This window comes from Pantherophis guttatus, chromosome 1, assembly GCF_059756535.1.
Source record: "Pantherophis guttatus breed Tessera chromosome 1, ASM5975653v1, whole genome shotgun sequence".
NCBI lineage: Eukaryota > Metazoa > Chordata > Lepidosauria > Squamata > Colubridae > Pantherophis > Pantherophis guttatus.
In genome coordinates this window covers 116621995-116649388 of record NC_142063.1, presented here as the reverse complement: position 1 = coordinate 116649388, position 27394 = coordinate 116621995, and the positions used below count along the sequence as shown (strand labels likewise).

Here is a 27394-nt window from a genome sequence, read left to right as displayed (position 1 = left end):
AACTATTTTATTTTTGGTTTCCTTGTAGGTAGAGGAGGTCACTAATGGCCTATCAGAGAAGTTAGTGCTCTTATTAGTGCTACTGAAGTTTTTTGCAAAGCCACCAAGGAGTTTGACTTAGCATTTTGCTTAGTTCCCTAGAGCAGTAAAACTCCCAAGGAAATAGTTTAAATTTTCTCTTATTCCTCTTAGATATGATTTCAAACTCTGAATGGAGAGAATTTAATTTCACCATCCCTGAACTCATAGACCCAGATCCATATTTTGCAACTGAAAATGCTATCTGTGAAAGGGCTATGATTGTGATGTTGTGTATCTTCTTCGCATGCACAAGTTTCCTATTTTAATCTCTGCCATCTCCCAGCAGTACAGAAACAGAATGTCGTCTGAAACCCAAAGTATTGCCAGTTGGTGTAGCAACGAAGTGGTAGGCGATGGCTTGACTCCATACAGAATAGCTGCCCATGGCATCTAAAGAATAGGGGAAGATACAGTATGTTAAATTTTGACATTCAGATTGTAAACACTGTTTCTGTCCACAATCTCAGCAAAGAACCAATGACTGACATTCTGGAGAGTACTCTATGACCCCACAGAGTTTAAATTTTCAAAGATTTCTGGAGGAAATTACTGAGGATGTAGAGTTCAGACATTTTCCATGAATAAATAGAAATTGCTTGGCTCTTTATTTTTTTCTTCCACAGCCATTCCCACTACCAACATATCCCTTTCTGGTTTAAGGCTGCCTTCTAACAATTCATCGTTCAAGGGCTTTTCTCATACTACCTAGCAACCTCCATCGCTGACAAAATGTTGCAAATCCCTGGCAACATGGAGTGGGTCCTTGAACAAAACCCAATTTCTTTCAATCTGCCTTATGCATTCTTGTCACATAACCTGATCTACTTCATGATGCAATTTGTATCTTCAGAATTAATAAACACTTTGGTGGAACCAATAAGAAGCAGTAGGAAATATTTAGTTTAGATCCTGTGAAGGAAGCTTGCTTCTGATGGGAAGTTTTGAAAATGTCATATTTCATCCAAAGATTGAAAAGATTGAATCTTAAGGTTTATGTAGGTCAGAATTGAGACCGGTGCTTGTAAATGACAGTTTTTCTGTTTGCTTTAGTGTTTTACAGAATATCAACTTTACCCTGCCTATAGCTCAGTCCTTCTGTTAAAAAGGACTGAATATGCAGAACAGGTAAGACAGATTCCAAAAGGGTGAACTGTTCTCCCTTTTGCAGACTGTGGGAAGGAGATAAAATCCAGTACAAATTAAATTTCCTATGTAAGTCAGTGCTAAAGCAATGAAGTTGGAAGAGAACTGATATGAAGACTTGGGGTCAATGGTAGATTTTCATAGATGGTGGTGAATCCAAAATCTGGAATATTCTAGAAACGGATCACTTGGAAATCTCTTTGAAACTAACAAGACCATAAGAGTCATCTCTATATAATTGAAGTCTTCTCCCCTCCCCCCCCATTAGTTTCTTGGCGAGTCTTCACCAGCTTTTCTTGTGTTCACTCCTAAGTGGGGAATGAGCTGTGGTGCAGCTGTAAAGAACACTCCAGGAGTCTTGATATTTTTGCATGGCATTTTATTGGGGAGGAACTATTATACCTGCTTGATTACAGAGGTTACGGAAAAATAGGCAGGTAGAGTCACCAACCAGTTAAGAGGACATGCTTAACTAATGCTCCCACTGATAGCCAACTCTGACTACCTTAAAGCTCCCAGTTCCCAATTCTTTGATCCAAATAGGTTCAAGTTGTTAGTTATTTTAAATCTCATGTTCTCAATATTTTCTCAGGCAAATCAGTTGCCAACTGAGTTTCCATTTGTTGTGAAAATGGTAAAAAAAAACCCATGAAAAAGACAGAAATGCTTTTCAGTTGCACAGATTTACACTTTTTTCTCATTGCTCTTTATGCTGGTTAGAAATATGCTTACGTGTATTATTAGTTTTGGGGATGTTTGGATTATGCACAAAGCATAGTATTCACAATTCAGATTGATAGCAAAATTACAGCTTGTTACTGCAGAAACTCTAATGCTAGCATTATGGCTGCTCAGTATTGTATGACCTTAGGGTCATTGGAGTTCCATTGGAAGGTTGATTATTTGAAGTTAGGGGTGCAAACCAGAAAATGTTATAATAGATTATTGTCATGTGCTTGGAAATATTGTTATAGTAATATTCTTTTGTGGAATTCTTGGCACATTACAGAGGTAAGGAGATGCTTATAGATGTTACTCTTACAAGCACAAATAATATATATATATAGTAGCTTTTCCCAGCATCAGTTATGAATATGAAGACTCATCACAGGATGTTCTATTGCCCTCATTATTTTATGGTTTGATTAGAATAAAGTTGTCCTTGTTAGCTTCTAAAAAGGATCAGAAGGCACTAAACTATTATTTGCAAGGTTTACAAGTGTGGAGCCAGCAGATCTTATTGAATCTTACATACTATTGCTAAACATCTGTTATTGTATGTTTCCATCCTTTTTTTTTTTAAGTAGGTTGGTTTAGATGCTCACCTGTATATGGATGGAGTTTGCATACAATGGTTCCTTTCAGGAAAAACTGTGCTTTCAGAAATACTCTTGCTCATTTATTGTAGTATGTTGCTGTTGAAATATTGGATCTAAAGCACGGGTGTCAAACTCAATCACGTCACGTGACGTATCGTGACGGTTTTTGCCTTTGCGGAGTCGGGGTGGGTGTGGCCTGCGTGTGAAGTATCCGGCCGGCAGGTCGCCAGTTTGACACCCCTGCTCTAAAGAATTGACCTTAGCTTTCTCTTCCATTGATTCTGGAAGTATGCAACAGGCTCTCTCTGCAGGGCTACCTTAAAGGAACTTCCCCTTTTTCAGTGAAAAAAAGAGAAAGTGAAGAGCCTGGAACTTCACATTATCTATGGTCCAGCGCATGAGTAATTTAGAAACCAGGGGCTGGGACCAGGAAGATTAATCAGAAGCACAAATAAAATAGAAGAAAATATCCTCACACAGAGGGCAGAAGGGGAGGATTTAATAGTTATTAGAATCCTTTCCTAAAAGAAGTGAGCCCTTTCAAGGTGTGAACGCTTCCCAGAGATGGCTCCAAAGACTAGTAAGTAGGAAGTTTGTGTAATGCAAACTCCAGGGGTGAAAACTTAGGAATAAGAAGCGGATAATTTAGAAGGAATAGACAAGTCTCTCTCTCACGCACACTCACTCTCTTTCTCTCACACATGCAAGTTCAGCTCCAACTTGAGGGAGCTGAATCTCCAAGGCTATTTGAAGTGAGAGAGGAAGTAAGCAACAGGGTAATGCAGGGAGTCAATGCCCAGCACCTGGCAGATGCCTAGTAGCTTGATGCAGGCCTCATGGCGACTAGAACTGGTACAAGCCACGTTGCAATAAGGCTCCTCATATTCTTTAGACACGATCTCATCTTCAAGCAGGTTGAGGCGGATGACACCACGCTCATGTAGGGCCTGAAGTATCTCTAGGCTAGCTGTGGATTTGAGAGCCTGGAGATGCTGTGACACTAAGCACATCACTCCCACTAGGTTTGTACGGGGACGGGAGGGTGTGGGCAGGACTGGGGCCACTCCACAGGCAACCATGACAGAAGCTAGCATGATGTCTACTCCATAGATCTCCCGAATCCAATCACGGAGGTAGAAGCCACCCATACGAGGATTGATTTCAATAAGTTTGGGGCCTGCAGCTGTCAATTTGAGCTCCACATTGAAGACACCATCAGTGAGACCACAACCTAAGCAGCACTGATAAGCAGCATGGATAAGTTGTGCTTCACTCTCAGGGGGCAGGCAAGTGGGCATGCAGGCTGCCGTCTCTGTAAAGTTGGGCACCCTGGTGGGCCCATTATCAGACACAAATGCCCCCAACATCCGTCCCTCATATATCACCAGATCCACATCATGCTCAGTGCCTGAGACATACTCCATCAATAGCATGTTATTGCCCCAACCCAACCCAATGCCAAAATAATCCGAGTCATCCTTCAGATCTTGTGTGATCTTGTCAAAGTGCAGATGACATTGCTGGGCATCTTCTACCAGCTTTACCCCTACCGCTCCGGCCCCATATTCGAGCTTCATGACACCTGGGAAATTAATATGGCTGGCAGCTCGCTCCACATCAGCATGGCTCTCCAGGTGGCAGCATGGCACAGCATAGAGTGCTGCGGAGGACCAGCGAGACCCCTCCTTGCACCGCCGCAACAAGTGCTGGTGAGTGCGGCTTTTCTGCTTGGCCACTCGCATGGCAGTTGAGGAGCTGCAGCGCAGACCCAGCCCTTCACATATCAGCGCTGTCAAGACCATACAGTCATCCCAGTAGGACAGGCAGCCATCCAGATGCAGCCCCCTCTCCTGAATAAGCCCCAGCAGTTTCCGGGCATGCTCTTCATCCCTCGTGTGGTCTGTGGTGTCATAGTGGATGAAGGTGTGCACCAGTTGGGAGGCAAAATGGTTGGGATCGGTCTCCACCAGGTGGATCTGGGGATGGGAAAGATGAGAGAAGAAGAGAAGGAAAGGGGAGTGGAAACAGGGTGGGGAAGAGGGAAAGGCAGAGATGCAGAGAAGGAGGGGGAAAAAATCAGAGATGCATCACTACAGACAGTATCAGAGAAGGCCAACTCCTTGGGGCCAGGGACCATACAGGAGTCCCTTAAGAAGAAGGCACTATCAATAGACAGATGCTTCCCCAATCAACTGACCATTCCATTCCATCAAGCTGGTTGAGCTTTCTGAGCTTTCTCTAGATCCCCGTTTCTGCAGCAGCAGGGCTTAGAAGGAAGAGCTCCATTGTCCTCTAGGTTTGGGAGGAGGAATTAATGCTGAGGCAATACCCATGTTGGTAGGCAGGCTGGCTAAAAAGCGTTCACAGTCTTGAGAAATCAAAGATGACCCTGTTGCTTGCATGGGAAGGGCTGTGTGAACAAGGGAATCACAGTTTCATTTTCCACTCTTTAGCTAGACTCTGGTTAGATCAGGGAAGTGCCAGCGTTGGGTTTTGTGAGTTAAGAGCGAGGGTGTGGGGATGGGCCAACGTTATCTCTTTCACTGCAGGGGCTTTTTTAGCAGTGAACTCCAGGGACACGGAGGCTATCAAGCCTCTGGATAACTTCAGAGCCAAGCCATTTTTCCAGGAGGAACTTGGATAAAGCATAGGATATTGACCGTCCCCACTTTGAAAGCTGCAGTTGTGGATATATGACTGTGGCACATGCAGCCATTGTGCTCAATTCGGGGTCTGAACTGGAGAATGGATCAAGGCTCCAAGAGGGGCAAAATCATCCTTCAGTCGCAGAGGAATAAGCTGACATTAAAGCACTTGAAACCTTCAGGGACAATGGAATGAGCTTTCAGAGGCTAAATCTGGCTCTGGCTCAGTGGTCTGCGTCCTTCTACTCTTGCCGTTAGTTTTCATTTCATTCCAGTCATCTTCCCACCCTGACCTATTATATACATCCCCTTAGCTAATTTCGATACAACATCCAACTTATTTGGAGGGACCTTCTTTCTGGTTCTAAACAGGCAGTTAGTTGCGCAAGTGATAAGTAGGTCTTGGAAATTAAGAGCTTTGAGACTAGCAAACCCAAGATGGCTTCTTCTTGTCGCAGTAACAGTACTGTACTGCATTTCTACCTCTTCTACAGGTGGAAGACACCAGTGTCTGATAAGACTGTAGGGAACAGTACTTATATCCTGAATCTGATCTGGAAAAATCAGGAAAAAGATATTTAGAAAGATGGGGGCAGGCCTGCCTGTGATTCTAGGAATTCTCAGTGATGAAAGTTTCAGGTTTTGCCTCTTACGCTGCTACTGAAGACTAGGAACCATGCCAAAATAACAACGGGGAATGGATGGTTCTTGAGAAAAGTGGGAATCCACAATCTCCACAGCTAGCTCATCTGTCCTGCCCCATATCTGCATCCTAACATTATTACATGGAGACAGGAAGTGGTGGAAGGAGCTCTGAAGTCCGCAGAACTTGTTTCCATCCCCAGTGACTCTTCCAACAGGACCTTGCTTCTGGATTGGGCCCTCCAACGCCCCACTTGAAGTACTCCTGAGAGATGGCAAGGCTGGAAATGGGACCTGTAGGCCAACTCCTCAGCTTTACGGGCAAAAGTGAAATGAGCAAGCCCTTCTGATGGGTAACGTGGGTCTGTGGTTTACTCCCCTCTCTGTTTAGGTGATGCCCATGACATTGATGGGATACGGACAGGGACTGTGGGGTGGTGCTGCTCTAGCTAGTCCATCCTGCAGCTTGGAAGGGCTGCACAGGTCTGTGTTTCCGCATCTTACTTTTAGCCCGTAGTCCCTGGCAGCCTCCCAGACGAACTTTTTGCTGAATCCGCCGGCCCCAATCACTAGCACATGTTTGCCCTCCATCAGGCGGCATTGTGCACGATGCAGCATTGTCTCCACCAAGGCGCGTGCTGTCTCGCTTCCTGGGGCCCCAACCATCCGGCCCATGGATTCAAGGGCTGAGCAAGTCTCCAGGCACAGCTGTGAGTTCATCTCCAGGGCTACCAATTGCAACACCTGGTCCTTTGAGCTCAGAAGAAAATCCACCCCTGCAGAAAAGAAGATGCCAAAAAAAAAAAAAAAAGAGAGAGAGAGAGGGACATTTGTAACAAGGCCTTCCTGAACAACCATAGAAAGGCCACAGAAGCTACCTTTGATCCTAGCTATAGTACATAACACAAGAGAGAAGAAACGAAGGAATCCCTCTAGTGCAGCAGAATATTGGATAGGGAATTCTGGAAGTTGAAGTCCACAAAGTTTCCAAGGGTGAGAAACACTGCTCTAGAGCAGGGATCTTCATCCTCAGCAACTTTAAGCCTGGAGGACTTCAACTCCCAGAATACCCCAGCCAGCAAAGCAAAGCTGGCTGGGGAATTCTGGGAGTTGAATTCCTCCAGGCTTAAAGTTGCTGAGGTTGGAGTCCCCTCCTCTAGAGGACAGGCAATATGACAAAGACTGCTTGCTTCCTGTCTCCCATCAGATTTTTAATCAATGGAACCTAGAGCATGATGAGTCTGCCTAATCATATGGGGGACAGATAGGGGCTATGTCATAAAGGACTTATAGGTGATAATGAGCACCTGGAAGCGTACTGGAAACTAAAGCAGCACAGCAAGCATAAGTATTACATGGGCACACCAAGGCATGTCCATAATTGCCAATGTATTGCATTCTGAACCAGCTGCAGCTTCTCGTTGGTCTACAAGGGCAGCCTCCTGCATAGGGTATTGCAATAATCCAAACACGAGGTGACCAAAGTATGGGTAACTATCCTTAGGGTCTCCCAGTTCAGGAATGAACTCAACTGACACACAAAATGAATTAGAGCTAAGGCATTCCTGATCATGGCTGCCATCTGCTCTTTGAGCAAGAGGTTGTGAGTGCAAGGAGATCTTCAAATTATACAGCAGTCCTGAAGTGGGAAGTACAGCTCTATTTAGGATTAAAAATGGACCATCTCATGATCTGAATGGTCCAAACATCCACAGCCAATCATTCTTATCAGGGTTTGCTTCTGTTCCTCTCCACCCAGACCTCTGCTTTCTCCAGACACTGAGACATCTCAGAATCACCTGGTTAGCTTGGGATCAGGATATAAGGGGGTATCATTAGCATACTGTCTAACTACAAATTGGATGACCTCACCAAGCAGCCTCATATAGTTATTAAAAAAGGGAGTGAGAGTATTGAGACCTGAAGCACTCCACATTTCAATGGTCTTGAGATTGATCTCTTCCTCACCCTTCACTGCCAACTGGAATCAACCACGGAGAAAGGAGAACCATTTAGGAGTGGGGGAACCATTTTCTCCCACCCCTAATCCCCACAGAAGGATACCTTGATGTCACTAAAAGCTGCTGATGGATCAAGAAAAACTAGGACATTCGTTTTGGCCCTGCCAGAGATCATCAACATGTCATTCTACCTTTAATTTCATTTCTTTTTTTTAATGGTATCTTTGTTACATTTCAACATTAAATATTAAAATACAAATTGGCAGAAAAGGGAAAGGGAATAACACAACAAATTAAAGTGACAAAAATTATGCATCAAACTAATATAACAATAATGAACTCTGACTTTTGTTTTAGTACAGAGATAATAACAATACAACCACCTCAAAGTTTAAACAAATAACACCGATTTATAAAATATTTTAAAATACTAATAATCAACATAGTGAAAAAAAAAGCTAATATTTTTTACTTTCACTTCTTTCATGCCTATTTGCCTCCTACCCAATATCCAGCTCTAACACTACCAAAAAAATGCCCGGACTCACATTCCAAGCCTCTCATCACTAATTCTCTTTCACCACAAACAGTCACACCAGTCATGCTATTGGGGGAAAAAAGAACAATGAAAAGAATAGCAAACCAAGAATGTGTTTCTGTTTCCCTATTTTTGTTATCAAGCGGTAGCTGAGGTTGTGTGAGGCAAAGAAGCTGTTGTCAACAATGAGTAAAGAGGCTAGGAGAAGTTTGATCAGTAATACATAGTTCTAACATGGAAAATAGATACCTGTATTTTTTGGAGTATAAGATCCACCTTTCCCCCCCAAAAAAGAGGGTGAAAATCTGGGTGTGTTTTATACTCCGAATGTAGCCCCACCCAGCTTCTCAAATGGAGGTTTCAGAGGCTGAAAAAAGCATCAGAAATTAAGCTTCAGAAAAGAAGCCCCCAGAGCTTCAGAAAAAAAAGCCCCCAAACAGAGTTTCAGAAAAGAAGCCCCCAAACAGAGCTTCAGAGGCTTTTTTTCTGAAGCTCTGTTTCAGAGACTTTCAGAGGCAGAAAAGAAAGTTTTCTGAAACGGAGTTTCAGAAGCAGGGGAAAAAAAGAAAAAAAAGCAAGGCACAGAGCTCACAACCAAGGAACCTGTTGCTAAAATTCACCTCTGGGAACAGCTGATTGGGAATATTCCGGGAGGCCATCCACCTGCCAATCAGCTTGTTTCTTATTTTCCTCCCCAAAATCTAAGGTGTGTCTTATACTCTGGTGCGTCTTATACTCTGAAAAATACTGTAATTTAGCACAAAAAATCAGACTTGTGAATTTCAGATGAAGTGAAATGGTGATATCAAGTTTAATTCACTGGTGGCAACCAAGTTTGGTTATTCTTTGTTGTTTTTAAGGGGAAAATTGCACAAGAACCTATTGCTCAAGTATATCCTCAGAGGCTGGAATCAATTGACATATGCCAAAAAATAAAGTAATCCAGATCAATAAATACTACGTGGTTTGAAGACCCTAATTTGCCTCTATTCCAAGAAGGCAGGCAGCAGCAATGTTTAACATAAAGGAAATATCATGCAGTGTTTTTTTTTTTATTAGAGACTATCATGCTTTTAGTCTTACTGTCAGGCAAGCAGCTGCTAACCTAAACATAAAAATAGACATTGTGCAAGCCTATTTCTAGAACAGAGAACCTGGAAAGGAATTTCTCTAATGCTGTGGGATGCTATTTGGTCCTGTTACTATAATCAGTAAAGCCACTTCACACCACTGCCCCACGCTTTGCTAAAACTGTAGTTCAGCTGCTCTGACAACCCCAGTTTCATTGTGCAATCAAACCCCACAATATCTTACAAACAATAAGATATAATGACTGATGCGACAAGCTTACCAATAATGTCAGTTTGTGCTCGGCGACCACCTTTCTGCTCAACTGATAGACTTGTCTCCATATCCATGAAGGTTTTCATGGCATCTTCTGCTTTTTTCTTAATTTGGGCGTGGATTGCAGCAATTTGGATCTCATCCTTTAGTCCCCAGTGCTGTAGGCTGCTTTCCAGACTCTGAGGCACTGTGGTCTGGTGTTTCAGTGGCTTATTTGCTGGACCTACACCACATATTACCTGAAAAAGAACCAAAAGGTTTAAGATCTTTTTGAACTATTGTGAACAATCTGTCTTAACATCTCCATTCAAAGAGTCCTAAGGGTTGTGTCCACTGTATTGGATTATGGCTACAGCTATACAATATAGAAAGATCTCCAGGTTTTATTTATTTATTTATTTTGAGATATTAGAGTATTTCCTGCCCAGCAGGAGGGTAAAAATTGCCACTCTAATGACTGATTATGGAACTTAGCTTATTTCTAAATGAGACATTATTTTGGCGTGAAAGGTTTACTGTATTTTTAAGCACCAATAATTGTAAGCTCAATTATTTTTACACTGTTCCGAAGAAAAATACGAAGTGGGACACCAAAATTGGTGTGAATATGCTAATCATCTCTTGCATATGGCTCTTCTGTGGTCTGTATGCCTTTTTTTACCAATGATACATTCTTGGTTTTCTTTTAATTTCAGTTGGGTTCCCTTTACCTTGCTTAGCAGAGGCTGGTCTTTTCGGGACCTACATACAATAGCACAAATTCGGATTGCCAGGTTGCGCTGCAGAGATATGTTGCCTGGAACTGGAGATGTAGAGCAGAAAGAAAAATAGGAAAGAGAAATGGAAGCAATCATAAAGACAAGTTCATAGGAGCTGAATATTCAAGTTCATATATAGTTGAATTAGAAGAATGAGAAAAATCCTCAGGGACGACTCACACCCTGGTCAGCACTTCTTTACCCTCCTACCATCAGGAAGGAGATATAGAAGCATAGCCAGCTGCACAAACAGGCTGAAGAACAGTTTTTATCCGTAGTCTGACAGACTCCTGAATGCAAAATAACATCATAACTACATAGTATGATGAATTTGCAGGGCTGGCGCAATGTGTAACATGTTCACACTTGTGCAATAGGACTGGGTTTTTGTTATATGATTTATTGGGTTTCTGTCTTCACTTTGAGTTGTATTGTGTTGGGGGGGTGCACTGAGGGAGCTCAACCAATCTCATGGTACATATGTTGTGTAGTGACAATAAAGGTTTAATATATAATATATAAATATATTATTAATATATGGAGGAAAATGAAGAGGACAAGACAGGTTTGATGAAAAGCTTATATTACTCTGGAGTACTATCAGTCAAATAATTTTGGAGAATTGTGGATCTGAATATATTATCCTTACAATCACTACTAGTACTATGAGTTGTGCAGGTCCTACCACACCATAAATCATCATCACAAAGCCTCTCTTCCAAAATGCTCAAGCCCTGGTACATGCAAGAGATGCTAACAAAATGAAGCAAAGCAAGTAGAAGAAACAATTGTTTATGGAATAACTGAATCTTCATTGTGCTGGTACCTTTGGATACGAACAGGGTGGATAAAAATTGATGATTTTTTTTAAAAAAAATCAAAGCAATCTTTTTTTTTATTTAAATCAGATTTTTTAAAATTTAAATCAGATTTTTTTTTATTTTTATCAAACTTATTTTAATAAAATGCTTTTGGAGTGAAAATCTATCTAAAGATAGTTTTCTATTTAAAATACATTAATAATTTAGTTTATTCAGCATGAAATGGAGCTTAGTTATGTAGCATGAGGCTGTATATTCTGCAATATTTACATTTTTGGTAAACTCATTCAATGAATCCAAGCTCTGCAAGCTAAATAGGAAACCTTCATTTTGTTTGCAAATAATAATATTAAAGATCCTAACTACCAGCAAGAATGAGTCCTTACATTTAAAGAGCACCTGTCATTTCAGATCCATCATGGCAGCGCCTGTTAGCGGGCATCCATTCACCTGCTACCCGCCATATCCCTCACCTTGTTGTGTCACTGCCGCATCACCAGCCGTCCCATTAAAGTGAAGGGACTGTCGGTGAGTCAACAGAGGGTCAGAGGAGGAGCCGCTACGGGACAGAGATGACAGTTGCTCTTTAAAAATTGTGATTTAAATCAAGTTGATTTAAATCAAATCCACCCTGGATACGAAGGACTTACAAATCCTAGAATTCCCAGTTGTTGTTATACTTTTTTGCCATCACGTGCCAAAAGCGGGGGGAGTGCAGGGGGGGTGTCACGTGCGCGCATGCCCACACTCATAATTCAATGTGCCCCGCCCCTCTGTGCATGTGCGTATGACCCCCACGCTCCCCCCACTATTGGCATGTGATGGCACAGTGGGACCAGAAGGCCCATTTTTCACCCTCCCCAGGCTCCAGAGCCTTTCTAGGAGCCTGGGGAGGGTGAAAATGGCCTCCTCCCCACGGGAGACCCTCCAGAGGTTGGAAATGGCCCATTTCCCAACTTCCGGTGGGCCCAGAAGGCCCGAAAATCAGCTGGCTGGCAGGCGCATGTTCGCTGGAGCTGAGATAGGGCAACGCTCACGTGCCCACAGATATGGCTCCACGTGCCACCTGTGGCACGCATGCCATAGGTTCGCCATCACGGTTATAGGTAGTTTGGGAGTTATATTCCAGCATATATATAGGAGGTAGAAGGGTAGATTAAACTATACAGGTAGTCCTCAACCTATGGCCACAAATCTGTTGTGATCAAGTTGTGTGACCTCAACTGGAGCTCAAATCTTATGTTGCTAAGTGAGAAATTTGTTAAGTGAGTTTTGCCCCATTTTATGAATTTTCTAGCCACAAGTGAATCACTGCCCTTGTTAAATTAGTAACACGGTTGTTAAATGAATCTGGCTTTACCACTGCCTTTGTCAGAATGTGGCGAAAGATGGTCACATGACCCCGGGAAACTACAATCGTCATAAGTGTGACTCAGTTGTCAAGTAGCTGAATGTAAACCATGTGGCCATGGGGATGCTTCAATGATCATAACTGTGAAAAATGGTCATGTCACTTTTTTCAGTGCTGTTGTAACTTCGAACGGCCACTAAGTGAACTGTTGTAAGTCAAGGACTACCTGTACGTTACAGGCACTGAGCTGGAGGATAATTAGCTTTGTGACATAAGGGGAAGTAATCAATAGCTATTCCTTACCTGAGGAGTTGTTTGTAACTAAAGGCCCAGATTGGATGATGTGAGCAGTAGGAATGAAAGGCTCCAGCAAAATGCTCTCGTCTTCCTCTAGAGTCTCCAGTAAGGTAAGGACCACCTGCAGAACGCTTCCATGTTCTGACTTGTCATGAAACGATACAGCTTGGGCTCCATTGCAGCGCCAGCCTGAGGGCTTCACCACCACCTGTGGAAGTACAATACCTGTGGCAGCAAGGCTTAAATGTCCAGCTCTTTCCCCAAAACTCTGTATTCTATTTCCAACACTCATCCTAACTTCTCATCTGAATGGAAAGAACTGCAGTTCTCTTGCTCTATAATGCCCTATTCTTCACCTCCTATCTGTCTTGCTTTCTAATAACAGAACAGAATAACAGAGTTGGAAGGGACCTTGGAGGTCTTCTAGTCCAACCCGCTGTTCAAGTGGGAGATCCTATACCATTTCAGAAAAATGACTGCCCAATCTCTTCCTAAAAGCCTCCAGTGATGGAGCACCCATAACTTCTGAAGGCAAGCTGTTCCACTGGTGAATTGTTCTCACTGTCAAGAAATTTATCTTTAGTTCTAGGTTGGCTCTCTCCTTGGCTAGTTTCTATCCATTGCTCCTTGTCTTGCCTTTTGGTGTTTTGGAAAATAGGTTGACCCCCTCTTCTTTGTGGAAGCCCCTCAGTTCAGTTGAGTTTGGGACCTCTTACCTGTTTGTAAGACTCCATTGCACCACCTTGCAAGAAGGCTGTAATTTCTTCCTGCAGAAGGTTGTCTTGTCCTTCCCGGCCACTCAGTTCAACCACGTGGATGCGCTGCTCTTCTGTCACATTGCGCAGGAGCATTGGGCGCTTGAAGGTGAAGGCCAGGGTGGGTGGCACAGCTACTTCTCCCTTCTGATCTATCAGCTGCCGGGTCAGCAACTTGTCCTCTAGCAGGCGAGTCAACTCTCCCGAACTTCCGGTGGGGCAATCAAGATCTCGGGCCAATTCTGCCGCTGACTGGCCCTGCAGCTTGCAGGGCCCAAAGCTCCCTGTGAAGTAGCTGACTCGACGTGGGGAAGAAAATTCTTCCAGCACTGTGCGGCCGCCAAGCTCAAATGTCACAGCCTTCAGTACGTATAAAGATGACTCACCAGGATGAGTTTCTGAGGGAACTTTGGAGAGCCAGGCTGGTGACAAGCACAGCAGCATGTTACCTAGGGAAAGAGAAGACGGGAAATCCAGCCTGTGGATATATCTGAGAAAGTAAGGATGTTGTGAAAACTTAAAATGAACCCAAAATTGCCTATACCACATTTGCATCATAATAACCTGTAACAGAACAGAAAACAGCAAGGCGATTTGCCAGTTCCCAGGCCATTCAAAACAGTGAAAAATGTATTCTGTACCACCAGCACCCTGATTACTGGCTCTCACAATGTCTCTGGAACCAGCAAATTGCCTTCCTGTTTCTGTAATGTGCTATCCTGACATATTTCCCACATGACACCACTGAACCTAGTGAGACTGAACAAGAAAAATAAAATAATCTCTCAGGATATCATTAGCATATCGTCATTATATGTTTTTTTAAATTATTGTTTTTATTATTATTATGCATTAGCCAGTCATTCTATTACAATGGGTTGTTCGCTGTTTGGGTGACAGCCTTTCAAGGTTTATGAAAGGAAAAACATTATAGGAAAATGTCCTCGTATACTTAGGAGGAGAGTACCACAAGCCCTGACTTAATAATGGTATATCCAGCCCTTATTGCAGTATGCAGAAGGCATTCTGAAAGCTAAACATGCAATTTTTTAAGCTGCTAACATTAATTCCCCAAAGGTACAAGCAACACATTTATAATTAAAGGTGTACAGATAGGTCTTTGCATAGATAGCTTCCTACTTTGGGTCTGCTTGTTTCATTTTTGCATTTTATTTGTTGGAAAGGATGTGCTTGTTTGTTTTTGAAAGGATGTTCGGATAAGGCAACAGAAAAAACGAACAAGCAAAAAATGGCTTGTGAGTTACCAGCTCATCTCTCTTTGCCTGGAAAGCAAAAAAAGTGTTGAAGGGCAAGTGGAGGGAGAAGAAAGAGCTGGTTCTTCGTGTTATCCGTGCAGCTGGGAATCACTCAGATGCCTTGGCCTTCCTTACAAAACAGATTTAACTCTCAAAATTGGAACACCAAAAACTGTTCCAGTTTAAGTGACAATATACAACTTTGAATTCCTTAAACATTCAAAATGGTAACCAACTCTGGTTTAGCCTCCTCTCCTGAAACAAAGAAACAGTAAAATGACCTAACCAGGAACCAGAAATTAAGACAGAGAGGATTCACAAATAGTATCTCCAATATCTAGTTTAATTGTCACTGATGTTCAAAAACTCTTCCACTTTTCAGGCAGTCTCCAAGGATCTGACATGATTGAACAGAAAAAGAAAAAAATGATTAGCATCTTCAGAATTGGAATTATCATATGATAAAGAAGATGCTAGTGTTTATCACCTTAGAAGATCACAGCTGATTTTCAAAGGCATCCTTGGCAAGGAAGTGGCATATATCTTCTGGCACTTCTGGCATATGGGAAGGCACTAGCTTGAAGAGCACTGAACATGGCTCATTTCTGACCGTATGTTTGGGGTGAAACAAAATTTTGAAAATTAATTGATGGTAATGAGCTTTCACATTTATTATAATTTATCAAGTGGAAGAGCATAAGGTCAGTTCAGTTCAGCACTTCTGAGCAAACGTTAAGAATAGGCTAAGGTCAAGCAAAATACCTAATCTAAGAACTTACCAGGACACTGGTTGCCACCTTCCAGAAGCACTGACAGATATGAAGCAGGGCAACCCAAGACACAGATGGTTATATCTGAGGGTCCAAATCCTAAATAAGACATGAACAAAATCAGTAGTCCATTAACCTCGAAACCTCAGGGTTTTTTCTTTCTTTCTTTGCATTCTGGTCATCTCCTAGGCAGAATCTCTGGAAAAGTCTTTTTTACAGGTATAGATGAAGTGGAGTGGTGTGGTATGGTGGCCTAGGGTTGGAGTTCTAGCCTCACAATCAGGAGGCTGTGAGTTTGATCCTAGGTAGAGGCAGATATTTCTCTCTCTGGACACAATGAGAATAAATCTGCTCAACAAAACTCTGCATTGGTGACAGGAAGGACATCCGGCCAGTAAACACTCTGCTAGCTCCGTTCGATGTCCAGACTCCACCCGGCAAGGGATTATGGGGTCGTTAAAAGAAGAAGATGATGATAGAGGCAGATGAAGTGCTCAAATATAAGGATTACTCTATCATGAGATGACAGATTATCCTATATATTTCCTTTGATTCTATTTATTCCATCAGCTTTCAGGCACAAAAGCTCTGTATCTTTCTTCAGTAGGTGGCAGGACCTAACCCATCAGAGCTGAACTTAAAAAAAAAAGAAGCTAAACACGTTGGACTGGGTTAGTAGTTGGACAGAGGATCATCAAGCAATTTTATAGACTAGACAGGTAAATGATTTTCTTTTACTCCCCTATCATTGTCCAGAAAGCTACATGAATACCTTCATGAGTCATCAGCTTCATTCAAGGAGGTTTTTTTTATCTTTTTTAGCTTTGTATTTTACATCCCGATTCCAAATATAAGGATAAGCCATTATGATTTAAACATATGTGCAAATCAGGTGACAGGCAAGGGTGGGATTCAGCCGGTTCGTACCGGTTCGTGTGAACTGGTAGTTGTGACCTGCGGGAGGGGAGGGCCCACCCTGGTGTTATACCGTCCTATTTAGCTGCACTTTTTTTTCTTGCGTGCATGCGTACAAGAGTACGTGTGAGCAAAGCGCATGCACAGAAGATCATGCACATGGGCGGAAGACGCATGCGCGCTCACATTTTCAGTGCTGGGGTGAACCGGTTGTTAAATTATGTGAAGCCCACCTCTGGTGACAGGATATATAATTGTTCAATCAATCATAGTTAAAATGTATCCTACATGTGACCAATACAATGTGACACCCACCTGATCGGGGCTCCTTGGTGTGATCAGTGGTTTCTGGGAGCCCTTGCTGCTGTAAGCTGCACTGCAACAAGTCATAGTAATAGGCTGTCCAGGCCCTGGCCTGTGCATCCTCAGGGCTAATTTTGCTATCCAGGAGTGTATCTCGGTGCCGGGCGCTGCGTAGTGGACTCAGTGGTGGAAGAAAGCTCTGTTCTGCCCAATCCAATTCCTTGGGTGTTTGGGGTGGTTCAGTGTGGATCTGGTCCAGAGACAACTGTAGTCAAAGTATTGAGAAATATGCCAAGGAAAAGGCAAAGAGATGCACTTTAGATTCCATCCAAAGAACAGAGGGACACTTATTTTGAGAGCTTTCCCCTGTCTCAGCTGCTGGTCCATAAAAGACTCAAGATGAGAAAGATCTTCAGTGCAAAAAAGGAAGGTGATACCAGCCACCACCCATTAGAAATCAGTTTCTACTTGTTAACAGATCTTCATTTCACTTTTCTATCCCCTCTGGAAATAATCTCAAATGGGATATTGGGGATTCTTAAAAATATGCACACATACTGTCTTTAAGAATATATGTCTCTGTGTGTGCACATGCATGAAATAGCAACACATACACAAGCCAGGAATGGCAGAAAAAGAAGAGATGCGATGAAAACAACTTACCATTGTTCAAGGTGAAGATACTGCAAAGGAAAAAAGAAATAAATTATGTTTCTTTATACTTCCTGTGATGCAAATATTTAGCCCATCCCTAAATCCAGACACAAATCTCTTTAAAATGATGAGGATGTTGTTCCATAACCTTACACAATTAAATTTAAGGGTCATTGAAGCTTCTTAGGCAGAACAGTTGCCATCATCAAACTCTTGAATAAGAGCATATCTGGCTTTCTGGGGTTTTCTGTGCTTCTGTCATGGCTACTCTTTGGAACAACATTTACCCGAGAGCCATAAGACTCTGACATTGATTGATTGATTGATTGATTTAATTTCTATAGCTGCCCATAATGTTGTTTAGTGAGTTTCAGTGAAAACCTGGTTGTTCTCATAGGTTTTGGTGATTGGACTCCTGAGGATGCTTAGTTATTTTGTCCTCTGTATGCTTATGATCTGTCTTTCTTTTACTGTATTTTAGCTGTTCAGAATCATTTGGAGTGAGGTAGCCAGAAAATATAAATAACCGATTTTTCTTCTGTTATCTTGAAATCATGCCAAATTATTCCGTTTTGAAAACAATGACGTGTTTGATCTTATGCTTCTTTGAAACAATTGCTATTATGTCGCATTCATTCTGTTGCTCATTTTCCACCTCTCTCATTTACAGGCTGAAATAGATCTGACAGGCTGAAATAGAACTTGTGGAAAAGGGTTTGCCATGTGTATGAACAACAAAGGACAAATATTGGAGATAGCATTTTCAATTTAAAATTGGCTACATCCATATTTTCCTTGCCTTCTTACAAAGATATCACAGCAGCATTTGAAATTCTCACAGAACCAGGCAGTAAATTCCATCACACTTAGTGCTACTTGGTCCTTATTGTGGTGTTTAAAATAATAGCCTACAAGCACAGGCAGAAATTAAATTGTGCAACATTCATGATCATTATTAAAGAGATTTAAAGCTCCATCTACCCAAGCCCCCCAAAAACAATGCAAAGTTTGAGGATTTTCAGATGTCTTCAGCAACAAAATATTACAATATTTTATAATATTCATATTTATATTCATTCTATAAGAATAAATCAGAGTAAAAGGTGAAAGATTTATATGATCTGAAGAGAAACCAACAAGAATGAATTTTACCCAACACTGTAAAGAAGATACATTTCCAACAATATGAAGACTTAAGCAAGAATGCTAAATAATTTAAGCAAGAATGTTCTCATATATACAGTACATCATGGAGCATCACTTACAGTCTGGCTTCTGAGAGGGCCTACATTTCTACAATGTAAATTAGCAGATGTATAAATAGAGAGAAGTTAGAAACTCCAAACCCCATTCCCCCCCTTTTTTTTCTTTCTTTTATTTTTTGGCATTTTAAGGCTTGTTAATTTTGCTTTGCTTAAATAAGTCCTTTTGTTGGCATGCTTTACACATAGACATAGACACGCATACATTCTCCTGATGGTATATTCAGTTCTGGATGAGAAAAAAAAATCAAATAAACTTTGGCTTATAATATTGATATCCTAAATTGTAATGAATATTGATAAAATACTTCTCTTCCTTTCTTTATTTCCAATAGTCTACATTATCTAAACAATAAAGCGTCAATAATCTTCAATCAATATTGTATAAATATCATTGTATCAAAACAACGCAATGTATTAAAAAGAAAAGGAATAATAAAACAAAGCAAATGTTATAATTAAACTTAGATAATTCCGCATACTCTCAGTCTCTTTGGCAAGCTCTGAAGATTCATGCAAGGCTCTTATTGACTGAATCAGTGGGGCTACTGGCCTCACCAGATTAATAGTTCTACTGAGCTGAAAGGGATTGATGGAAAGATGTAGTAACAATAGTATAACAAAATGTCAATACTGAAATACCTGGAACTCCAAAACATTTAAAAGTTATATGGTAAAGTTATTGCTACTCATGATGTAAAAGCATCGGTCTTGTAGCATTTTGAATTCTTGTAGCTTTTTGCAAATCAAAATGCTAGAGACGGTATTAATTTTGTTTTTTTTCCCCACAAGCATCAAGAAATTGAATGTCTTTTGTCTGAAGATTTGTATCTACTTGTATCTTCTTTCATGCTTCCAAATAGAGAAGCTGGGAAATGCTGTGATTATGACCATCCCAAAGTGCAGCTTTCGGTGCAACAAAGCTGTCAGCAGTTATTGAGAAGGTCCGAGTAGGACCCCACTAGTAAAGGAAATGTGCTGCTTTATGTGGCAAGAATCTGATAGCTCCCCAGAGCACGTATTTCTATATACTGTTGTGCATGAATGTTTTGTAAATTCCAATATTCCTTTCTTTGTGTTAAAAAATTCAATTCCCTTAACTGCTCCAAACTTCCAACTGCGTATCCCCAATGAAATTCACAACATAAAATCTGTTTACAAAACACAATCCATTTACCCAATTTACCAAATTTCAAAATCTGGAATTAATTACTATAAACAGGATTGCAGACTTCAACTCCATTTTTACCTGCCATCTTCTCCCGTTCTAGCAATATGCCATTCTGCAATATTATCTCATACTAGTCTCTCCAGAGCTTTCCATGGGACAAACAAAATCCTCTTACTCTTTTCAATTGGTAATGTATACCCCTAGCATCTACACTGAGGTAATGCATCCAATACATTTTAATCAATAATTGAATAGCAGCCTGTGTATCCTAGCAGCCTGTGCATCCTATATTTTCTGTTTAGGAAACTAAGAAATAGAATAGTTCAACTGCTAGAGATTAGGCTCATTAGACACATGAGCTTCCAAATGTCAGTTCACTGAGTTTATTTAAATAACCACTAGAAAGCTGACATATTTCAGTTTAATAGTAACTATCCCGTCAATCTAATATTTGGTTATACAGATAATCCTCGTTTTGTGACCACAATTGGGACTGGCAGCTTTGTCATTAAGAAAGTAGCCACTAAGTGAGAAGTTATTTGACCATGACTATGTTTTCCTTTTCCCCACTCCTCCAGTCCTTTGAAATGCTCTCTTTGGTGCTGGGATAATTAGCAAGAAGGGAATTAATGTTTGTATTTACATTCATTGGAGAGGAAGAGGTTTCAAGAGAATAAGCAGGCACACAATTAGGAATATACCTTGAAAGCAGTGCACTGGCACTCAGGGCTAGGACTGTGAGCAAGCTATGCAAATAGCCCAGTGTATTCTCCATTCTCTTGTAATCTGTGCCTGTTTATTCTCTTGTAATCCCTTCCTCTCCAATTCCTCTGCTCTGCAAAGAGGAAGAAACAAGTGATTCTTATTGACAATCTCTTCTGTGCCTGATCTGTTTCCTCCCTCACAGAGATTGTGAGGTTTTCACTTAATGAATGGTCCAGGATTACAATGGCAATTGAGACTGCTGAGATTTTTCTCTCTAAATAATGTGGTCATGTGATGTCATGCTTTATGACTGCATCACTTAGTGACATTGGCTTAGAGGTCCCAATTGCTGTCATAACACAAGGACTACTTGTAATAACCACGTTGATGATTAAAATTAAAGTAGCCACATGTACATAATTTGGACACAGGGGCACCACAATCATTTAAATAAAGCTTGGGTGTGTCTATTTGTGATATGAATTGTAGGAGTGGCTCTCACTTCTGTCCCAGAATAAAATATCTGAATCCCAGTCTAATCTGTTCTGATAGCCTCCTTTCCTTTATGAGGACAAAGTACAGCTGAACCAGCATGCAAGAAAAAGCGCTCCCACCCCAAACCACTGCACTTTCTTTTAGCCTGGAATGCTTAACTTTATCTTTTCATCCATTTTTTTTTGTTCCATATATCTGTTTGGAACTAAATTAAATAGTTCCATTTTCCATAATTAAATATCTTGAAAAATAGATTTTGAAATAATGTCACCAAGAGCCTTTTTACTGCTATAAAATCACCTCTGGTTAGAGGGGGACTTGACCTGGAGAGAGGCTGCCATTACAGCAAGCAAAAGTATGGTGGAATAGCACACATTCTTTTTTTTACCTCCTTGGATAGAGTGAGGACAAATCTAGTCAGCCAATTGTAGCTCAAGAGCTCAGCATCGATCCACTGGCAGTTCTCTTGATTCTTTGATCCTTCTAGCTGCACTGTCATTTATCCTAAGATGGAACCTGGAAAGGGCATAGAAGTCAATTTGAAGTCCTTATTTTTTGATCTAATCAAAAACAAAGTATTCACACTTTAGTAGCACTTCTAACAAAAGTGTTCCCTGCATTTGGCACACATAACTTTCTAGTTTCTGTTCCTAGATCCCAACTTCATGAAACTTTCAACCAGGAGTGCTATTGTTGAAATCCTTAGCTTACCGGTAACTTTTTAAAAAATTATTCTTTTCATAATGATCAGAGTTTACAAGCATGAAATCTGAGATGATTAAAGCTGGATTTTGGTTAAGTAACCCAGCAACTTTTAATATTTATAACATACTGTATATTAGTTAAGAGGTCACCTGCTCAATTCTTTTCTTTTTTTCCTAAAGAGTTTTATTTGTTCTTATTTCTCTTATGGCACTGTTGGGATTAAAGCAGGCTATCTGGCCAGCGGAGAGGCACCCATATTCCCAGATGCTTTCAACTCTTCTCTTTCCAGCCTTGGAATTCTCCACCTGGTCCAGCCCTAGAGGCACATTCTTTCCAGCCGTTTTCCCCAATGCTCATGCTAATGCCTGTTGACAAGAGCCTGCTTGTAAGGTCTACACAGAAATGAAGAGATTTTAAAGTCCTGTTTGTTCTACAGATAGTCCTCAACATGCGACCATAATTGAGCCCAGGATTACAGTTGTAAATCATGGCGGTCATTAAGTGGGTCTGACTGTGCCCAACCTTATGAACATTTTTGCTGCAGTTGTTATGTGAACAGAGCAGTCATTAAGCCAACCTGTTCTCGCCAATGGGTGTTTTTGCTGGAAACCTGAAGTAAATGCTGGAAATGGAATCCCCCTCCAAAAAAACCCACAACCACAGGAAATTGTGATCATGCGACCATGGGATGCTGCAAATGGCTCTAAATGACAGTCAGTTTCCAAATATGGTCACATGGCTGCAGGATTGTGAGTGAAGCCAGTGGAACTTTGAAAATTTGTCATAAGTAGCTCTTGTAACTTTGAATGGTCGCTAAAAGACCGGCCATTAAGCAAGGACTACCTGTCTTTGGCAATTGTTAGGTAACACTCAGAACAGAAATAAATCCTTTCCCAAATTCATGAATTTGTAAGCCGTGGAGTGACTTCAACAAAGGTTCCTATCATAGTTATGCCTGCTGTCCATATGCTCTGATACTCCAATTTGGGTTTGTTTTTTTTTTCAAACCGGGTTCCCTTGAATGGGTTCTGTAAGGAACTTGGGGGGGGGGTTAACACCTTGAATGACAGACTTGGTCCTCCACTCCCTGCTGACCTCCCCCAGCTCCGACTGCTGTCCCTTCACAAGCACACACCCATAACTTGACATCCAGCCTGCCCTCAAACTTTGAACAGCATAAAGGGCAACTGAAACCAGAGTGAAGTTGGAAATCCATTGGGGGAGTTTCTAACTTAGACTTCAGCACAAAAGTGATAGCCGGTGAGTCCCTATAATGGTATGTGGGGATGACCTTGGAGGGGTGGGAGGAAGAGACAGTCTAGCCAACGGTCACACAAAAGATACCTCTGTCCACAGAAGCTGAGCCAGAATGTTTGAGCAGGGACCCTCTCTAGTCTTCTCAAGAATAAAGAGAAAGGGGGGAGAGAAATACAGGCTTGCAAGATTGTGTTAGTGTAACCTTACAATAAAGATAAAGGTAGTATAGTATTCCTGGTTGTGCTTCTTGTTTGGACTACCTTGAAGGGCGAGCGGACCCTCCCTCTTCAATGCCAAAAATGCCTTTCCCCTTGTGATTATTACTGTGTCCTAACATGCAACAAAGAGAGGCAGAACGATTTTAAAAGATCAAAACCAAAGTGCTGCACATTCCTGGAAACGTATCTCTTTTATATTACAGAGTAATGTTTGTGTGTACAGGTAGTCCTCAAGTTAAGACCACAATTGAGCCCAAAATTTATGTTGTTAAGTGAGAAACATGTTAAGTGAGTTTTGCCCCATTTTGTTACTTTTCTCGTCATATTCGTTAAATGAATCACTGCAGTTGTTAAATTAGTAACACAGTTCTTAAGTGAATCTGATTTCCCCATTGACTTTGCTTGTCAGAAGGTCACAAAAGGGGATCAGATGACTCCGGGACATTGCAACTGTTATAAATGTTATACGTGCCCTCAAAACATTCCTGTTTCAGCAGGCCGGCCTGGCCTAACTTTCCCTTTATATTGCTTTTGATTTTATTTTAAACTGGGATGTCTTGAATTATCTAGGACCAGAGTGTTTAGTATATTTTAATTGGTTTTTTATTAACGTTTGTATTACATGTATTTTTATCGTTCGCTGTTCACCGCCCTGAGTCCCTCAGGAATAGGGCGGTATATAAATTTAATAAATAAATAAATAAATGTGAGTCAGTTGTCGAGCATCCGAATATAAATCACATGACCATGGGGATGCTACAACGATCTTAAGTGTGAAATAAGTCCCTTTTTTCAGTGCCGTTGTAACTTCTAATGGTCACTAAATGATCTGTTGTAGGTTGAGGACTGCCTGTATGTATGTTTGTGTCAAGGCAACATCCATTGCATATCTATTTAAGGATAAACTGTATTGGAATTAAAAGAAAGAACTTTAGGATTTCATAGCTTGGCTGAAAATCATGTGTGCCTCAAATCCCTTTGGAATGACACTTTCTCCAGAGTAAACACGTGTTAGCATTGCATTTGCAAAACTAGGCAAGCAGGAGGTAGAGAGTTGCTTAAGTGGCTTCTGCCTGGCATGCACAATGGGAAAAAAAATCAAATTTAACTTCACCATCTTAATCCGTTACTTTTTCCCTGCAATTATTATACTGTGTGTCATTTTTATCTACATTAGATCATCAGCATTCCTCAGTAATTCATTCTAAGATAGGGGTTCCAAACCCTCAGAACCCTGTTCAGAACTGAACCGTGTGAGCGATGAACTATGCAAGCAGTGGGTGCTTGCACTCACATGCGAAGTTCCATTCGTGTTAGTGGCAGGCTCACATGCCCACTGCACGCACAAATGGAGCTGGGTGCACACGTGGCTACTGCTTACATGGAACCATCCCCTCTCCCCTTCCAGGGCCGCCAAGCCGGAAAAGTTGGGGACCACTGTTCTAAGAGACATCCCAAATGGTGATTTTCCTGGATAATTGTTCAGTCTCACCATATTAAACTATTATAACCCTCTCCCCATACAGTTATATCCCCAGAAAATTTACATTGTCTATTCTCTTTTTTTTTTTTACTTCACCTAGCAAGTATTTATGTAATTTGAATATTTTTCCACATATAGATAGTTAGTATAGATAAACAGTGCAGAAACTGGTGAAAACAGAAAAAAATCCAAGCATATTCCGGTGTTGCAATTGAGGAATCTATTTTTGTGAAATTCAAATAAGTTTTAATATCTGCATTAATAAATTACAATAAGCGTGCACACTGTATTTCATTCCAAATTTTTCATTACTACAGATAGGGCTTTGCCTCTCAAATAGGGGGTCTTGGAATTTTGTTTTGTTTTGAACTAACAGGTTTGGGCGGCTGGGATATGGTTGGAAAGCCCCTGCTCTAATCCAGTACCCTGTCTGGGAAGCCCTGACATGGAGGGTAGAGCCTTCGTGTGTGGCCACTCCCTTTGCCAAAGACCAAGCAAACCGCAACATTTATTTAGAATGTAGAATAACAGGGTCGGAAGGGACCTTGAAGGTCTTCTAGTCCAACCCTTTGTTCAAGCAGGAGAGCCTGGCCTATACCATTTCGAACCAATCCACTCTCTCCTTGAAAACCTGCAGTGATGGAGCACCACAACAATGCTGCCAATTAAGATCTAGCTCTTTGCTGTTTCCCCACAGAGGTTCTCTTTTTCAGTCAGAGAAAGGAGCAGCATTTCTGTGGATTCTCCCCATTCTTTCCGAGCCCGTTCGTGCGCGGAAGGAGTGTGACTCCAGTCCGAGCAAAGGCCAAAGAGGGGCAGATCCAGAAATGTGCGGCGAGGCGCGCTCAGCTACTCCAATCTAAGGAGCCACGGAGATGGGTTTTTTGCCGGGGATCTTTCTACGGCGAACTACTGGTAAGCAGGATCCTAGTCAGGTCAGGACAGAGATCGTAGCCTTTATCCATCCTTTCCCAGATGGAATTTGGCGCCTTTATTTTCCCGGCGAAGCGGCGGGAGGTAGAGCGGGAGCTCCGGAGGCGGAGTTGAAGCGAAACAAGGGTCCCCCGCAGGCATCTCGACCGATTCTCCCCTCCCTCCCTTTTCCCTGCCCCCAACAGCAGGCGTAGTCCGAGCTGCCACCCACGTTTCAGAGGTGACCACATTCCCCACGTAGCCCCAGCCGCGACGACGGGAAGCGGTTAAGGTGAAAGCTGCGCGTCCCCTCCAGCCTCGCCTGAGAGACTTTCGGTCGCAATTCACAGGCGCGCCTATCAGCAAGTCGCAAACGAATCCGGGTCGAGTCTCCTCAGAAAGGAGAGCTTCGCTTGCAACCTTGAAAGGAAACGCGCCCCCCCCTTCCCCCCTAAGCACACACTGATCATTTTTTCCAAGCGCGGGCGGCCACGCGGTCGGCGTTCCCCCCCCTCTCGCCCACCACCGCCGTCGCACCCCCTTTTCTTCGTAACTTCAAAGCAGCAGCGTTCACATCCGTGAGCGGCAGCGCCATCCCCGCTCCGGCTCCCCCCGGATTCTCGAGCCACTGAAACGGGAGAAAAACCCGCCACTCCTCCTCCAGTCTTCTCCAGCCCGGATTACCTGGAAAAGAAGGGAAGGATGCTAAGGCCAAAACCGCACGATCCGGTCCGCTGGCGAGGGCGGGTGGAAAGAGCCCCAGAATGAACCGCGGATCCAAGCAGGCAGGCAGGCAGGCTTTATAGGGAGACGGGAGAGGCATACCCAATGAAGAGCGGCAGTTTAGCAAGCATCGGAGCAAAACAGGCGGGCGCTTGCCGGGACCAGAGACCGCCCTCCACCATTGACCAGACGAAACGCGATCCCGGGGTTAGGGAGCGAGCGCGCACTAGGATGGCTGCCAGCGGTGGAAAAGCAGGCGGCGAGGGGAAGGGAACCCCTCCTATTCTCGCGGGGAGGAGGAGGTGGGGGGAGGTGATGTGAAAGGTCAGAATTTCCTCTCGACTGAAAGGAATGAAGCTACGGGTTCCCTTTTTCTGTTGCATGTTACTATTAGGGCTCTTCTCTTTGGGATCAATCCTAACTCGGGTGGATTTAGCCAGAATAAGCGAGGAGCAGCCTGGAATTAAGGAGAAATTAACTAACAGTGAGAACAATTGACCAGTGGAAGGGCTTGCCTTCAGGTGCTTCATCACTGGAGGCTTTTAAGAGACTGGATAGCCACTCGTCTGAAATGGTATAGGGCAGTGATGGCTAACCTTTTTGCCATCGGGTGCCAAAAGCAGGGGGGGGAGCACAGTGGGGTCACACGCACGCATGCTCACATCCATAATTCTATGTGCCCCACCCCCCATGCTCCCCCCACTTTCGGCACATGATGGCACGGTGGGTCTGTTTTTCGCTCTCCCCAGGCTCCAAAGCCTTTCTAGAAGCCTGGGGAGGGTGAAAATAGCCTTCCCTACCACCCCCAGAGGCCCTCTGGAGGCCAGAAACAGTGTGTTTCCTGACTTCTGATGGGCCCCAAAGGCCCAAAAATCAGCTGGCTGGCGCACACATGCGTGCCAAAGCTGAG

At 42.4% G+C, this 27394-nt stretch overlaps 1 protein-coding gene and 2 long non-coding RNA genes across 9 annotated transcripts in view; 2 read left to right on the top strand and 1 right to left on the bottom strand.

The window, feature by feature from the left end:
* Positions 1-24508, top strand: part of LOC132710758 (uncharacterized) — a 34394-nt gene extending 9886 nt beyond the window's left edge. For 2 of the 3 annotated variants that reach the window (XR_015731650.1, XR_015731649.1), the window contains exons 3-4: positions 16286-16400; positions 18224-18601. This is a non-coding gene — a long non-coding RNA (uncharacterized LOC132710758). Of the gene's footprint in view, positions 1-16285; positions 16401-18223; positions 18602-22116 lie in introns of those variants that run through there. The other variant, XR_015731651.1, reaches the window with a different exon arrangement.
* On the bottom strand, positions 1587-26767 carry CARNS1 (carnosine synthase 1). Of its 3 annotated transcripts, XM_060687837.2 has the most exons (12): positions 26587-26767; positions 26299-26445; positions 21575-21702; positions 17563-17582; positions 16912-17164; positions 15691-15780; positions 13617-14104; positions 12907-13108; positions 10384-10475; positions 9681-9912; positions 6335-6606; positions 1587-4519 (listed from the first exon to the last, which is right to left on the bottom strand). In XM_060687837.2, exons 4-12 carry the CDS (start codon positions 17563-17565, stop codon positions 3287-3289), a joined length of 2865 nt encoding a protein of 954 aa, XP_060543820.2. In that variant the 5' UTR covers positions 17566-17582; positions 21575-21702; positions 26299-26445; positions 26587-26767; the 3' UTR covers positions 1587-3286. The 3 variants fall into 3 exon arrangements, with proteins under 3 accessions (XP_060543820.2, XP_034289758.2, XP_034289759.2); XM_034433867.3 differs by lacking the exon at positions 26299-26445 and having other exon boundaries at positions 26446-26765; XM_034433868.3 differs by lacking the exons at positions 21575-21702; positions 26299-26445 and having other exon boundaries at positions 26446-26767.
* Positions 25449-27394, top strand: part of LOC117675341 (uncharacterized) — a 63594-nt gene continuing 61648 nt past the window's right edge. For all 3 annotated transcript variants that reach the window (XR_015731645.1, XR_004594183.3, XR_004594182.2), the window contains exon 1: positions 25449-25764. This is a non-coding gene — a long non-coding RNA (uncharacterized LOC117675341). The remainder of the gene's footprint in view (positions 25765-27394) is intronic.